The 15,988-nt window shown below is 36.3% G+C and overlaps 4 protein-coding genes across 4 annotated transcripts; 1 reads left to right on the top strand and 3 right to left on the bottom strand.

Moving 5' to 3' along the window:
- Positions 1 to 2,040: 2,040 nt before the first annotated feature.
- On the top strand, positions 2,041 to 2,862 carry LOC114527197 (protein shisa-5-like). Its single transcript, XM_028548846.1, has one exon. The coding sequence runs from the start codon at positions 2,173 to 2,175 to the stop codon at positions 2,758 to 2,760; it is 588 nt and encodes a 195-aa protein (XP_028404647.1). The 5' UTR covers positions 2,041 to 2,172; the 3' UTR covers positions 2,761 to 2,862.
- A 1,049-nt stretch (positions 2,863 to 3,911) lies between these two features.
- LOC114529101 (F-box/WD repeat-containing protein 4-like) lies at positions 3,912 to 8,435 on the bottom strand. Its single transcript, XM_028550851.1, has 9 exons — positions 8,085 to 8,435; positions 7,382 to 7,471; positions 6,623 to 6,944; positions 6,429 to 6,514; positions 6,194 to 6,262; positions 4,705 to 4,851; positions 4,516 to 4,618; positions 4,372 to 4,410; positions 3,912 to 4,206 (listed from the first exon to the last, which is right to left on the bottom strand). The coding sequence occupies exons 1-9, from the start codon at positions 8,267 to 8,269 to the stop codon at positions 4,096 to 4,098; spliced, it is 1,152 nt and encodes a 383-aa protein (XP_028406652.1). The 5' UTR covers positions 8,270 to 8,435; the 3' UTR covers positions 3,912 to 4,095.
- Positions 8,436 to 8,597: 162 nt separating this feature from the next.
- Positions 8,598 to 10,026, bottom strand: LOC114527822 (glutaredoxin-C4-like). Its single transcript, XM_028549524.1, has 2 exons — positions 9,823 to 10,026; positions 8,598 to 9,167 (listed from the first exon to the last, which is right to left on the bottom strand). The coding sequence occupies exons 1-2, from the start codon at positions 9,991 to 9,993 to the stop codon at positions 9,024 to 9,026; spliced, it is 315 nt and encodes a 104-aa protein (XP_028405325.1). The 5' UTR covers positions 9,994 to 10,026; the 3' UTR covers positions 8,598 to 9,023.
- Positions 10,027 to 12,002: 1,976 nt separating this feature from the next.
- On the bottom strand, positions 12,003 to 13,122 carry LOC114529257 (ankyrin repeat domain-containing protein 7-like). The gene is made up of 2 exons (XM_028551013.1): positions 13,009 to 13,122; positions 12,003 to 12,809 (listed from the first exon to the last, which is right to left on the bottom strand). The coding sequence occupies exon 2, from the start codon at positions 12,696 to 12,698 to the stop codon at positions 12,081 to 12,083; it is 618 nt and encodes a 205-aa protein (XP_028406814.1). The 5' UTR covers positions 12,699 to 12,809; positions 13,009 to 13,122; the 3' UTR covers positions 12,003 to 12,080.
- Positions 13,123 to 15,988: the final 2,866 nt, after the last annotated feature.

Below are 15,988 nucleotides of genomic sequence, written 5' to 3'. Positions count from 1 at the left end.
CCATCAGAACTAGTGTTTAATGATTTCGTCTTTAAAGCCGGAGAATTATTAGAACAAATCAATCGTTTCCTGCCACTTACCTTTAATGAATCAGCTGTATGGTTACGAGCGGTGTACTGACAAGTTAAACTGCACTCAAATGAAGACGAAAAGTTGTGAAAAGATCAAGTTCCGTTGAAAACATCAATTTAAATCAAATCGTAGGCGATTATTTGTTTTGCGCCACTAAATCACAACGTGTAACTGCATTCTAAAGATGGCTTAAAGTTAACGATCAGTTGCCACGGTACTCATTATCTTGCTATACAATGCTGACTGCCAGTATTGGACAAAATAAAGCTATAGTCCACTCGTCATTTGCATGACAACTATCATTATATCAACAATTAATTCTATTGCCGTACCGGCTTCGTTTTAACTGTCAAACCACCAACAATGTGTTTGCTGATTCCTATACTGGCTATAGGAATAGGATCAGATTCTTTTGATCAGTAAAATGATTTACAGTATGCATGACAAGCAGTATAGCAAGTATCAACAGCACTGCACAGTCGGTTCGTATGAGTTGTCAAACGAACTTAGAAAACTGTATCTTACAATAATTTGCCGCGTCTATACGTATACACTATACATACACTGAGGGATTACTAACGTCAGTACCGAATTTCTTTTCCTCCGGTTATGGATCTTTATATGTCCAGTTATGGTTTTAGTATGAACTGGTCGAGCTACTTGCTGAATAAAAATGTTGTCTATCGTTTAATCGTTATTTGTCAGGAAGGTATACAAATTTCCCTGCGCTGGACCTACTTGTGAACCGAACAGCTCACTGAGTCACACGATGCAAGCATGCAGTCACCAGCGAATTAGCGCGGTCATGAGTGTTACCCGGCAAGAATATGATGTATAAGATCCCGGTGATGACATAATTAAAATAACGACTAAGTAAAGGCCGGTTTCCCACGTAGAACCGGTCACATTTTCGATACATCATACATGCAGTTAATATTTCCCTTGTCCACAGCAAGTGCAGTCATTTCTCCTCATCTTGGAATTGCTGTTCGTATCAGGGGCATAGGAAACATCCAGAGAATCGGGGGGGGGACACCAGCTTCCAGGGGCACGTTTGGTTAATAAAAGGGGCAGCTAAAATACGTTAGGGACGGTTTCATTACCAAAGCTGCAAGGACACCACTAGTGCGGGCAGGGCGTTATGGGGCCCTTATCACCTTGGGGACCCAAGGGAAATTTCCCCCTTTGCCCTCCTCTCTGGGCGGCTCTGAGTGTGGTGTGTATTTATCTCTACAAAAATATGTGGGCAAGTGTATGTGGGCATACGTAGAAAACAAAAAGGCCGCTTTCGATTTTAAAATAGTATTTTTACAGCTGCATTAGTTTCTCCAAAAAGGCATTTTTCGTCACAAAAAGGGCACTTTTGGTCCGTAGAAAAATTTGGGGGAGGAAGTGCTTCCTGTTTTTACATAAAAAAGAAAATTTGAGCGAGACTAAAGAATACAGAATTTTGTGAGGAGGCTCTCTCATACCCCACTATAACTTCCACATTCTTTAAATTACCAGTTTGTAGTAGGGACATTTTGTTTAATACCCCCCATTAAACAATTTTTTAATAAAGGCCCTGACTTCCGCTAGAAAAGTGGGCAATGAAAGAGATTGATATACTTTATGACTCTCCTTTGTTAATAATTAACGTACAAAAACGTCTTACTAACGATTGTGGCTGCGAAAGAGCTTTGAAAAAAGCTGTGACAAGTTAACATTGAAACTCTCTGTGGTTCGATTTCAACGATGGAGAGGGTTGCAACGCGCATTGATTTAGAACTGTTTGACCAGAGTTTAAAAATGAGATATTTAATTGTTGGCAATCAATCTTTGATTCAGATAGGGGAAATATTAACCAGCCTCCACATTTCCGTTTTAGTTATCAGTTGTCTATTTTTGACAAGCATATGACGTCATTCCAGCTATAATGTTCTTCTCCAGTCTTAAGCCGTGTGAATTATATTGCAACATACATAAAAACATTGGTCATTGGAATAACACAGCATTTTCAAACGCGTTCAAAGCACTAAGGCACACAGTGGGCACTTTACACTGTGATTTCGTGCCAGATTTCTCGCATTAGCGTTTACTCTTTCATTATCAACCCATGAAATGAAATTGTTTACAAGATACCGAAACCTTTGGCTTGTATATCTGTGTTTTGTTTATTTTGTTACGTTAGCCACAGCTTGTGACACTGATAGCGATTGTAATATTGTACGCTTCCCTCACGATGAAGAGGATAAATGTTGCCATGGAACGTGTATTTCAAAAGAATCATCGTGTATTTCTGGTGCAGCAATAGCAGGAATAGTTATCGGATGTTTAATTATTGGTGGAATAGTAATATCATGTTGTTTGTGTTTTTGCTGCGCTTGTGGTCCTTTCCAGAATAGGAGTCAAGGGACTGTTATTCGTTATGGCGGACGTGCTACGCAAACTACAACAACAGGCGTTTCAAGTTATCCAACGGCAAGTGTGCAGGCAGGTTATCCGCAACCGGTAGGCGTTACTCAGTATCCTAATGCTACATCTAGTGATGAGAAATATCCACAACCAGGAACATATCCTAGCGCTGTTCAAGGCGCATCAGCGGCCCCATACCCTCCTCAACCAAACTCTGCGTATCCACCAGCAGCGCCTCCTACCTACGACGAAGCGAGCAACCCACCACCATATAACCCAGGATATCCGCAGTAATATTAGTTTTATTGAGATACTGAATGTTTTCATTGACAAAATGTTTCTTAGTTTGAATATGCGGTTTATATATAAAGTTATAAATATACTATATATAAATGATAACTCGTATTTTTAGTCACAGAACTATTCAAGTTTAAAAATGTGATAAATGGAAGCTGTTTACCAAAAAGTGGTTTGTGAAATTTAGTGATAGATGCTTCCCTAATGGTGCTCAAGTAGGATGTCGAAACGTTGCTGATAGCCACATAATTTAGCTTATCAGCATTCCACAGTCGCGTATCTTTAATATTAAATGTCTCAATGTGAGTGAAACCAGCTAGCACCTCATAGCCATAGCAGCTTTGTTCATTATCTTTTTTGTGCGATGTATAAAATAACGATGTCTCCAAACAAGGCAGCTAGCTGTACTGACTTATATGTGGTGATAAACCTACAAAATAACTCATGCGTTATGCGCATTCATGGCAAATCACCAGATCATATGGTAGATATACTAGTTCTGCCGGTTACAATGTTTCAAGGAGCATGAAAAGGTTAATACAATGCAAAAAAAACGAAATAACGGTTGCATTACAACCGGGTGGATGTAAGGGAGAGGGCATAAAGGTCAACTGAAATATAGGTCCGGAAATTGTAAAATGAGTTCGTTCAGAACATTATTCGTTTCTATGAAAAATTATTATTATGCAGTGATATTGTTATGCATAATAATATGCATTGATATTGTAATAAAATATACCTAATAATTTACAATAAATAGAAGCAAAACGAAGGTATTGACTGTGCTTTCTACACGCAGGGAGCAGTATTTATTTCAAAAAAAAATTATAAAACAGCAAAAGACTCGGTCTGCCTTCAGGATTCAGGTGCATAAAAACCCACAAAACACGTCCACACAGCCCGGCTGCATAGCAATCTCGCAAGCGAAGTTCTTTACCATACCGGAGACTAAAGTACTAAAAATTTCCGAGATTCCAGATTCGCAGGTGTTTCTAAAACGTACGCAACTCTTTACGATCAAACATGGAAGTACCGAGAGGAGGTTTTGTCAGAACATTCTCGTGTTAGTTCATATATAGGGGTGGTTATTGGTAAAAGGGATTAGCATGGCGCGCACTCTAGTCATATCAAATAAAATGTCATTTCTTGGCGTTGATATAATGTTACCCAACAATGTTGCAAATACATTTTTTGTAAATTACACACAGACACATATAGTTCTGCAGTTCCCATTTCGTGTTTCGGAGTATTTCGAAGCTGAAAATACCTTTACCTAAAGTACTTCATTGTCAGTTCGGACGAACTCGTGTTATTAACTAACAAATATTACTTTCAGTCAAAGTTAAGGATATTAACTCTATTGTCTAACGCCACGAAAAGTTTGGTACTGTTAAACTTGAGTGAATACACTGAGCTCCTTGTATGTCGACTTCCATAATAGTACTAAAAGAAAAATATAACAGCCGTAGTACAGCGAGTAGCGTTACACCTGAGTCACAAACTTTAAGTGGTGAAAAAAAGTGAAGCCCAGGAAAAGAAGAAAAGAAAAAAGAAATATTACAATGATACATTTTAAAATCAGTGACTAATCCTAAGAAGTTCAGTTACCTTAACACATCGATCCATTCTTTTGTCCCACAACCGTACCTAAGCAATGGAAAAAAGTCATCGGTATATTGTATCAAAGTAGACCTTGTATATTGTGGGCAATGAGCATACACTGTCAATATGATATCAAAAATCATTACGTACCATACCGTAGCGGTATGTACCACTTAAAATCATCCATTTTTTGTCCGATTCGATGCAGTACACCGCTGAGTCATGCGGATCTTCCCATTTTTTCACGCAACAACTGTCAAAGAAATTTTTCGGTTCCAGTTTCTATAATTAACTGTGTGTAAAAGGTTAAAACAGAAAAGTATTTAAGCGTTAGATAACCTTTCACCAATACGCATATCCCAGAGCCTTACAGCCGTGTCATAACCACAAGATAACAAAATATTTGATGACTCAAACTTCAGATCTAAAATTCCAGCCCCACGCCTTCCAGTGCTATCACATATCAGCTCACTTAACTGATGACCACTGAAAAATTTTTACATATTTTAGTGAGGTGTAACATATGCATATCGAATCGTTAAATTTAGTGATTTTTATGCGGTACTGTTGATTTTACTGCCTCTCTATTCCTCAAAAAAAGGCTAAAATGTTTGGAAAAGGCTTTTGTGTTCCAATTTCTGGCACAATAAAATATCAAAAACTGCACCGCAAGGAAAAATCCGCTAATAAAGGCGTATTCGCTGTTGAACAAGGGTGATTAAGTGCGAGTCCTGAGTACGCCGTCTCCTAAATTGAGTGGATTGTTAACAGCGAAAACAACCTATCGTCACTTGCAAACTAAGGACAAACACGACAGTAATAAAAACATTGCTTATTTTGAAACAAGAGTTTACAAGTGCTTCTAACAAACATTAGAGGTCTAGAATCTGATTACCCAAACATGGCTTATAGCGCGGAATGCTTTCACAAGATTAGCTCTGCGCTGATTGGCTAAAATAAATTTAAAACTGCAACTTAAATCACGTTGAAGACATGTGCTGACGTTTTACATAAGAATAAGCGATTGCCTTTTGTGCAAGCGATTATTTTTTCATAAGATTATTTTGTCATATCTCGTTTTGCACGTTTTTTTCTAGCTGACCTCCAATGACGTCAATCTAAGTATTAGTTTGTATAGCCCTAATAGTCTTCGAACGCGATGTACTATAGAGATTTAATCGGCATGTGAGGATGGAAAATCTAGTAAGCATGATATTATACGAATTTACATGCAGTATCATCTTGAAAAACTCAAAAATATAAATTTGATTAATTATTAACATAACATAAATAATTAATATAAAATTTGCAGATGGTAAAATATAAAACAAGCTTATTGAATACATAAATTACACGGGATTTCATTCATCGATTTTATTCTGTGACAACTGTTTAGTAATATCTTATTTTACGTTTTTCATAAATGTAAACGTCGTATCCAAGATCCCCCATAGGCTCTTTCTTATCTAGACCTAGCGTGATAATCCTGGTTGAGGATTTTTTCTACGATTCAAATAAATTATTAAAACAATTTGGTGTCCCCAAATTGAAGGCTTTTTTTCCTAACAATTTTATCTACCCAAATACGGCAATTAATGGTCTCGTGTTTTAACCTTTCCAATTGGTTATTCCTTATCCATACTGTGTATTTACATTTCTCTGAATGCATGTGAAATGCTACTGACTCATCGCGCGAGCCGAAAAAATAATTCACCTCGATTTTTAACTGTATATCGTCGGGGCAGGTCTCCTTGAACTATCCGAGAAATATGAATTTGGCCAGATAGTAAAAATCAGTGCCGGATGCACTTTTAATTATTGTACTTACGTTTCACAATCATAGAGCTTCAATGCGGAATTTCTTGGAAGGTATCCTGCACTTCCAGCGACAAATCTCCTGAAGAAAAGAGTTTGATAAAAATTGCATTCCCACACAACACTTTCTCTTTTAGCTACGTACATACAACCCTAAGGGCTTTACCAAAATTCTTTTCTAACTTCACTCTATAGGCTTAAATCTTAAATAATGAATCAAACACAAAATATAACGTAGTCCAGTCTACCCTAGAAATGGATTCGCTGCCAAGGACCTCACTGGATCATCAATATTTGTGGTTGTTAGACATTTTCCCGAGCTTAATGACCAAATCTATAAAACAGTACACAGAACTAATTACCATAGTTACTTTAATTGTAGAAACAATAACAAACAGTATACTTTCTAACAACAGTTTTTAGCATTTTAGTCGTTAATCACCTTAATAGAGCGATCCCTTGACCCTGACAGAATAAGATTGCCAAAAACATCTACACAGTACACACACTTTGTATGACCCAAAAAAGTGTTCAATTTAGATAATGATTTGTCTTTCATGTTCCATACAGTGACATAATTTTTAGAACCACTAACAAGAAGGTTCTTCTTCACAACAAATCTTGTGACATCATGTTCACCAACTATGATGGATGCAACCGGTCTTGCTGCTTTCAATTGTCTTCGATAGTGATTATACACTTGGATGCAGTTCTCATTCGATACATATAAATTACTTGAATTTAGTTGAAGCCAAGGAAGAAGCCTAAATATGGGATTACAGTATGTAGATGTTTTTTTTTAATAACTATTAACAGGCCATTAGTTTTAATTTAATCACTCATTAGCAAGTTGAATCAGTCAAGTAAATACTTGAACTAATATCATAATTATGACATATGTGGAAAGGCATGTAATTCCAGAACTACCAGGCAAATTTTTGTTCAGAATAAGCATGGTTACAGAAGTTCATCAAAGTCAACTAATAAATGCCAAGTTGAAATATTAATGTGTTGCCACTTTGACATATATTAACAGGTAAATATATAGCATGGTTTTTATACATGGTAGAAAGCTGCCAAGCTGCACCATATTCATCCTACAGACCTCAATTTTGGTATCTTTGTAAAATTTATTTATACAAATCATGCCAAATTAAACTTACTATAGGAATGAAGTAAATATATGTTATATAAAGCTTACTTGTCACAAAATTTGACCATTGTTGTCTCATGGTATTTACCATGCACCCACTTGAATGAGATTTTGCAGCAGTCTTTTAAACTGTAAGTGCTGAATGTAAAATTCTATACCTGAGCTAATGAAGAAATTGTCAAAATCAGTTGCCAAAGCTGGACAAGCTGACTTGACAATAATGAGAATAGCAATATCAAGTTTTCAAACAGGATATCAGTCATATAACATATTTGAAAGGGATATCAAGTATTCAAACCCTCTAGACCCAGGAACTGGTAGCTCATGACATGGAAGAGCATCGGACTAGCTAACAAAAAGTCCCAGATTCAATTCCCACTAATTTTTTCAGCTTGCCTAGTTGGTAACTCAGAGTAACATTATCACGTTATATACACATTACATAAATACGCCCAGGGCTTCCACAATCTAAGGAGATTTTCCTTCAAAATGGCAATGACCAACTGAGGGAAAACCCCTGTGTATGAGGTTGGGCAACAACTAGGGTTGGAAACTTGGAATGTTGACAAATCACAGGACGAGAGTAGTCAGAGTACTATGCATTCGTTTCAAAAGTTCTCTCTCTTTTTGTCATTGCCACCCCCCTATGAGGACAGTCATATGAAAAGAAGTTGAGCTGTTGAGCAAGCCCTGTGTACGCCTTGATCAAAGTAATTTATGACGTCATACTGACGTACTTTAATAACTGTACCTCTGAAATTGTGGTGGTATATTGAGACATCTTGCTAAAATTGGCCTCCATAAATCATCATGGCTCGATAATCTATTGAAAATTTTGCAAACTTGTGCTACTGTGAGCAAAGTTTTATAATCACAGTGCATAAATATAGCCAGCAGAACATCGTTCGGCAAGTCGACAATCGACAACTTTTCCATAATGGTTGCAAATTCATATTATGATCTAATGTATATACTGCATCATCTTGAAAGCTTTGCACGATTTCCATTGCGAAAAAGACGAAACATTCTTTTCGCAAACATCAAAAGATCAAAAAAGCCTTTCAGAAGAGAAATAAAAAATACGAAGTCACGAAGACCGAAGGGTTACAGTTTCCACTTTGATTATTCTTTGTTTCCATTCTGATTTCCGTTTTCCTTTTAGTTTTTTCATTGGTTGAATATTCGGTTGAATACCAGTGTTGAATACAAATACCATGGTCATCCAAGATATCAAGTTATTAATTTTACCTTTATTAATCTCATGATTTCAGATTTGTAAATTCTGATTAATAATTTAGTCTAAAACAAATTCTCTCTTAAAAAAAGTTTGAGGACAGTGTTGCCAGATTACTGAAAAAAGAAGCCAAATATTGTTGTGGTTGGCCCTTTGATTTCTTTGTTTGAAAAAAAAAACAGTGATTATGGCAATAATATTTGGCTAATTGGTGGATTTTACAATTGTGCCTCATCCAAGTCTTCCAAGACAGCCCACACCTCTAATGATTGAGCCAAGTGAATTTCACCCAAAGTTTATACAACAAAGAACATAGACTTGTCACAACTTCCAACATTATACGAGCAACTAAAACTCATTATGTGTCTTCCAACAAATGATATTTAAATCATCGTTTTCCTTACTGATAGGCTTGTGTATATATTTGTTACCATGACAAGATGACATGTTTTAATATCATAGAATGTTATTAGTTTTAAGTATTTCAGTTAGTTTCCCAGATCTATGTAATTCATCAGTTTCTGTTTCTCCTCCAATGAATCTTCCACCAACAAACACACTAGGTACTGTATTTCGACCAGTTAGATAGCTCAAGGTTTGCTACAATTAAGATCAACAACACAGTGGTAGATTTCTTGGGATGTAAACTGGGTGCACTTTGAACTTTGTGTCTTTCAAGACAACTTGCTAGTTTCAGAAAGGTGTAAAGTGCTAATTTTACACAGGAGATACCAATTGATATAGACATAATTTCTATGACAAAATGTCATATTTGTGTGGCAGTGCAAATTTTTTGTCAATTTTTGTCACCTGTAACCTTTCTTTTTTACAATATTCTAGCAGAATATGTGTGGGGAATACCTTGAAATAACAATCAATTCAATTTAAGTGAACAGAAATAATATACACATAAATAAAGAGCATTTCACAGTCTGGTGATCAAATAACTGCATTGGTTTTATATTGTGCTGAACCAGGTTGACCGGTTGAAAAATGAGTGAATTCCTGTTGCGTTTTCCACTTGTCAGTGATCATGTTTTACTCATACCATCATGTTTCTTCATCTATCCAGACTATCCTCATTCCTGATATAGACTGAGACTGCAATAAAAGCTAATGGGAACACCAGTTCCTTATACCCCCAAATGCCGAGGGCCTTGTCCTAATCTACGTTAGGTGACTGGTTCGGAAAATTTAAACGAAAGAACGTTTAAAAATTGTGTATACATGACTGTGAACACTACAGTATAAATACCTGTAAACTAACACCGTTTTTATCTTCATCTAATTCGACAACCTTCATATCAGACACTCCAACATTTTTAAAAGTAGCTTTCGCTTTTAAACAAAATGGACAAAACGTCTTTGAAAACATCACCAACTTGTGATTTCGTATTAATTTTGCAACTAAATTTAGAGCCGCCATATTTAGTCAATTTTCGAAACGTCATGTAAGTATCATAAAAGTGTAAGACTAACTGTTCATAACTAAACAGGAACTAATCGACCACATGACTACCAGTCTAATGACTACGTTTTGGTGCCAAAAACAAAATGGTGGCAAAAAATTTCACTATTTTCACTATTTCAATTAATTTGCTCTTCCTAATGATTTTCCAACAATATACAGTTATTGCTTTGGAAAATTAACGAAGAAAGCCGGAACCGTCAAATCGTTGCTGAAGTCAAGTCTTAATAGCCCTACAGGGAGACTAGCCTGTTACATTTATGTGGAAAATTTCCAGCCCTACCACAAAGAATATTCTGTATGTATTCAACTCCCTCCCAAAAGAAGTGCAGGAAGAACAATTCTTTTTGTCTCCTCTATTTTGTTGTTTAACTGTTGTCATGTCATGAACACCGAAAATTGACGAATTTCATTGCATTACCTATGAAAGTATAGTTTAATCGGGGTTTCAGGCAAACATTGGTGATAACCGTTACCATTTCTGGATTTAATTTGATATGCCGTGACAAATATGGCGGGTTGTGTGTTTATATACGTATTACGTAAAACTACTAAAATGTGAACATTGAAGTAATTTGTTTGGAAATTACACCTACAATCCTCCCAATAAGAGTTATGCCTAGAATTGCTGTGGTTACATCATGCCACCTTCCTGTGAATGTGCTTCTTATCAACCACCTGTAGAAAAATCGGGGTTTAAATCCTACTGCGATAGAAGCAAGATACCCAAACATGCAAATGATATTGCCTTGATGGCAGATAAGTTTATTCAATAGCTATTAGCAATATCGCTGGAATCCATGATCAAATATCCCTAAATGTGAGAAACCCCGTTGCCAAGGCCAAGGGTCTAAATTTAAAAACTTGTTTGTTTGCTATTTTTGTTCTAGAATAAATAAAGCAATGAAATAATGAGATAAGAGATGGTACCTAAAAACATCAACCAGTTTCATGCCAGCTTTCTTCTACCACAGTATTTTTTACTGACCCTGTAAAAGGCAAATGCCTTCTGACAAATGCCTAATCAAAAATAAAGATTCTTGCGAAGATAAGGTGCAAACTTTGAAAACTGTTATTAACACTGATATGGATATCCTCCAACCAATAAAAAAATATGCTGAAAGTGTCAAATGACCCCCTTGGTTACCTCAAGTTACTAAAACGATTAATTAGGTAGTGTCAGAAGCACCTCATGATCACGAAAGGCGTATGAAAAACGTCTGGATAGTTTATATGTAATTGCGAAAGAAAATCGTCTCATTCAGTATGGTGGAGGGAGATTAAGAAATCGAATTGTATGCGTCAATAAGCAAAGAAAAGTTAAGATATTTGTGTCAATTTTGCACAATCTAAAAATGTCATGTCAATCATTGGCATCATTGATGTCCCAATGAGCTTGCTGGTCTCGTTAACTAATTAAACCTTCTTCGTACCAACGTTCAAATGGAAATCATCAAATTTCTCTGCCAGCAAAAATTTTGACAAAACTCGCAACTTTGTGAATAAAGATCGACGACCTATTAACCGAGCCCAAGTTATTCTGCCTAGTATTTTATAATGATCTAACAGTCTTAATTGCCAAAGTCCTCTATTTAAGTTTGCATTTGAAACACGATTTTTTTTATTGCACACAATTCTGTAAACAAGTATAGTAGCTAATTTTTTAGGGAAGCAGCTTTGTTTTGGATTAACACTTTACCATTTGGAGGTTTATCTTTCAAAAGGGACATGCCGGCATCAATCTCATTTGACAATTTCGAAATCTTTCGTGTTTGCTGGGCATAATAAATCCGGATTTTCAACACTTAAGATTGTTTTTGATCTCTCTTTACCTCACCTTTCCATTCCCCTAAAATTTTCGGCACCCTCCGTGCGACAAAATCCGTCTAGAAGACTAGATGATGTTCAGTATAGCAATACCCTAATCTATAGACGTTAAAACGAGAAAAATGTAATTTCAACTGAGGATGAGGCATATACATATTGACATTGTATAGCACTACTACCAGGGTATTTACAATACGCTTACAATCATGTAGATTGTATTAATTTAAACCATGAACGATTTTCTTGGTTTCAGCTCCAACTTTAATCAAGAAAGATGCGCAATCAAAATGCCCTCCGCGTAATGCAAACTCCAATGGCGAAAATCCTTCAGCACCTTGTATGTTAATATTAGCACCGTACTGTACAAGCAATTCAATTGCGTCCAAATGTCCTTCAGCAGCAGCCATATGCAGTGGAGTAACTCCAGAAAGATACAAAATATTTGGATCAGCTTTGCCAGAATCTAAAATAGCTTTTAATTCTGTGATGTCATTTTCAGCAGCTGCAGTATAAAGTTTAGCTGTTGGATCAAATGATACACTTCGTGGTCGCACTAGGTTAATTGACGCAGCCGTATCATTTTCCATCTTTGTTATCAGACTGTTTATGGTGATTGCATCAGGTAAGGAATTACTTCGATTTCTCTGAGTCTGAGAGCAAGAGAGTGTCCGGCATGTTAAGCACGCGCTAGTTCCATCATTTTGTTTCGGATCAACTTCCTGAAAAGCGGAAAGACGACGCCGGCGTACTTGGTGATACCTCTTCTCAATTCTCGTTTCATCTGCTAAAGCAGTGCCGTAAAAAGAATGACGATAAGAACGACTCTTTGAACCCATCACTTGCCAAGGAGTAATCACAAACTTAACTGGAACAACTGAATACGTAACGCTTCAACTGGACCCTTGTATTAATTCAAAGAGCCGCATTCCATCGTCGTTGTTGGCCAGCTGAAAAATTATTAGGAGGCTGATTCACCAATTAAAACAGATGTTAGATTAATTGAAAATAAATTAGCTACAGAATTGCCTGTAATTTCACAGCTATGCTGCTAATATAGAATTCTAATTCAATTTCAGAAAACTTTCTTTCCTTTCATTGATATGTGATTTCTGCCTAGTGCCTAGTATTTTCTGAGTATCAACATACCTCATTTGCGTCTTCTTATACATTCGTCCTTATATTTAATTTGTTTATATTTTATAGGACGTTCGAGAAAAATACTTTGAAAATCAGATTTCTGCATACTGTGTCTCGTCTCCCTTTGGAGTTAATCCACAACTCTTCAGTTCAAAATTAAACCACTTAAACGGTTTTATGAAGAACACATAAAATCAGTCAGTTTACAGTGAAATGAGTGATCGTGTCAAATATGTTATCACCATCTCAATATACATTCGATTAATTAGAAATGTGTCACACTACATTTTTGCCACAACACCAAGAACGTGATGCATTATACTGCTATAAAAAAAGTTATAATCAGACCTTGAAGGCCCCATGAGACCACGAGAGGGCTCCAACGAGCTTGATTGCGACCACTGTGATTGCGACATTTAAACTTTTGAAATAATTATGCAACGTTTCTAAGATTTTTTAACTTTCGCACAGACCGTAAATAAAGTACGTAAATCAAGTTTGTGAGACTGGTCAGAGAGTTTGCGATGACTTTTTAAATTTCAGGATATGTTAGAGATTCTTTACAAACATTTAGATACAAAAGTGTAGGACATCTGATCTCTCGCTGCATTATTATATTTATAGTTAAAAACCTACATCATCATCCTCGGATTTCTTTGGTGATTTAGAAGTCGTTCCTTATATGTTTCATTTAAGGGCGGACGAAGGTATTGATAGAGTTGACTGTAATATAGCAAAATAAAGAGATGTGTCGACAGTGTTGGATATCTTGACATGCTAAAAATAACTTACAACATGATGCTGTAAAAAAGGCATTTACATTTTCTACCATAAATGGTATCCATCACTTCACGAGTTATAATGCATTGATCTGCTCATGGCATAACTTACATTTGTGATGACGTGCGTTAAAAATTTCTCAATCTAGATCAGAGGTTAATTAAAATTCCATAGTCATAGATGTACGGTACATTGCAGCTTTCTAAATCGATTACACCAAGTCACTAACAGTTCAAATCACGAGTAAAACCATCTGAAATAAAATCAACTGATGCCATACATTAGCGTTTCATTGGTATGTCACTATAGCCTATGTATTGTGTGTATTGTGTGTATATACATAATACATCCCATAATTTGTTTGGATGTTGCGCATTTTTATTACCATATATAGCGCAAATTGAGAATCACGAATCTATCAAATCAATGGATTTTCTCCCCCAAGCACCCCCGCGCGCTCAGTGCTGTACCGGGAAATACTTCCAAGAGCCTGGGAACGAGGCTTGAATTTTCACATCGGGATGTCATGAGGCCAAACTTGCAACATTATTAGTTTTAAATATAATTGTTTTTAATGCAAACTTGCCGTGTTAAACTTTTTGAGTCTATATCTCGATCACCAATTTTGTTTCAATTTATAAAGTAGTATACGGCTGATGTGCTTCTTGACTTGTATACAGTTGGTATATGATGACATTACTAATCACAAATATATATCCCAACAATCTAATCTATCTAATGGATATTATGCATAAGTATAACAATAGACCTTTTCAGCTTGTATGCAAATGAACAATTTCAAATAACGTGGTCTGAAATCGCTAAGTTTTATTGGCTATTCCATGATCACAACATCTGCATGATGGTTAATTTGCGTGCAAGCTGAAATGGTCTGTTGTATCGAGCGTTTTCACATTCCTTTCCTTTTCATGCCAAAACGGTTTCAAACACCGTCAATTTACAATAGAAGTTGAAGCAAATTTAACATATGAGGCGTATTTTTTCTTGGATCGTTTGGACAGGGCTTCCGCTAAACAATAAGATTATAAGATAGACAAAAGCGATTTAAAATCGTTCGAAAACGACTTTCGGAGCGCAGACGTGACCATCGTTGACACATTCCCTGACACTGATGGAATGATGTACTTTCGTATTATAAAAAATTGGAAGTACTATATTTTAATTATTTTTGGTAAAATTTGGTTAGCAGCTCGTATGAATTCTAGTGACAAGCTTTGCAAAAGTTGAACAACTGAACAACAACAAATAAAATTGTTTGAAATTAAAAAGAATAATTTTGGTAATGTACGCCAGTACTTCTCATCTTTCGATTTCGAGTTTAGTAAAATATATAATGTTGCATTGAGCTATTGTATGGAGGTCAGGCTGAAAAAGCGAGCGCGCGGGGGTGATATTTATCACATTTTAAAATTCTTTCCGACATTTCGGGAACATGACCCGACATTTCTCAGTAAACGCAGCCTATTTAGAGCCGATTATCTCCCGGCTTATCAGTCATGCACACTTGCACTTTGCTTTGTCAGTGACACATTTTATAACGACAAGAATCCATTATTCAAACCCGAAGAAGGGTCACTACTGAGCTAAATTTCGTACCCAAAACCATAATTAAACCAAATTAGCTTATGCATGGTCATTTGATTTAAGGCTCTGGCTACGAGCTCGAGACTGAAGCATCGATCTTGCTGTTTTCAAAAAAGTGAGGTGGACCATAATACCTTAGTAGCTACCCCGGTTCCCGGTCAATTAATTGCCTTTGTTTTGCTTCGAGCTCACGTAGTTTGTGCTCGTGGCAGTCGAAGTTGGAGGACTGCGTCCGTCACATCAACTAATGACGTTACTTTATCTGAATGGAACTCAAACATTAGCGAGTCTAGTTGAGTGGTTTTTGTAAAATAGTCTGTAGTAGAACTCTTACTTAATGTTAATTGCTTTTTCTGTTACGTTGCCACGGAAGTCAATTGACTCTCCGGTGAATCTAAAACGGAAAATTGGTTTTGGCATATTCAGCAACGTATTGAAATCTCATTACGAGTTTATTTTCCGACTTTGCGGGAAGGACCAAGGGGGTATAAATACCTGTCTACTCATGTTTAATTACCATTCTTAGGAACGCCTAGATTTGTAAAAGCTTATTAATTTTGCCATACAGGCCTAACTAAAAAAACTGTCTTAAACATGGGTGCAG

The sequence above is a fragment of the Dendronephthya gigantea genome, unplaced genomic scaffold (assembly GCF_004324835.1).
Source record: "Dendronephthya gigantea isolate DGI-Jeju-01 unplaced genomic scaffold, DenGig_1.0 000001F, whole genome shotgun sequence".
In the NCBI taxonomy this organism is placed as follows: Eukaryota; Metazoa; Cnidaria; class Anthozoa; order Malacalcyonacea; family Nephtheidae; genus Dendronephthya; species Dendronephthya gigantea.
This window is presented reverse-complemented; position numbering and strand designations above follow the sequence as displayed.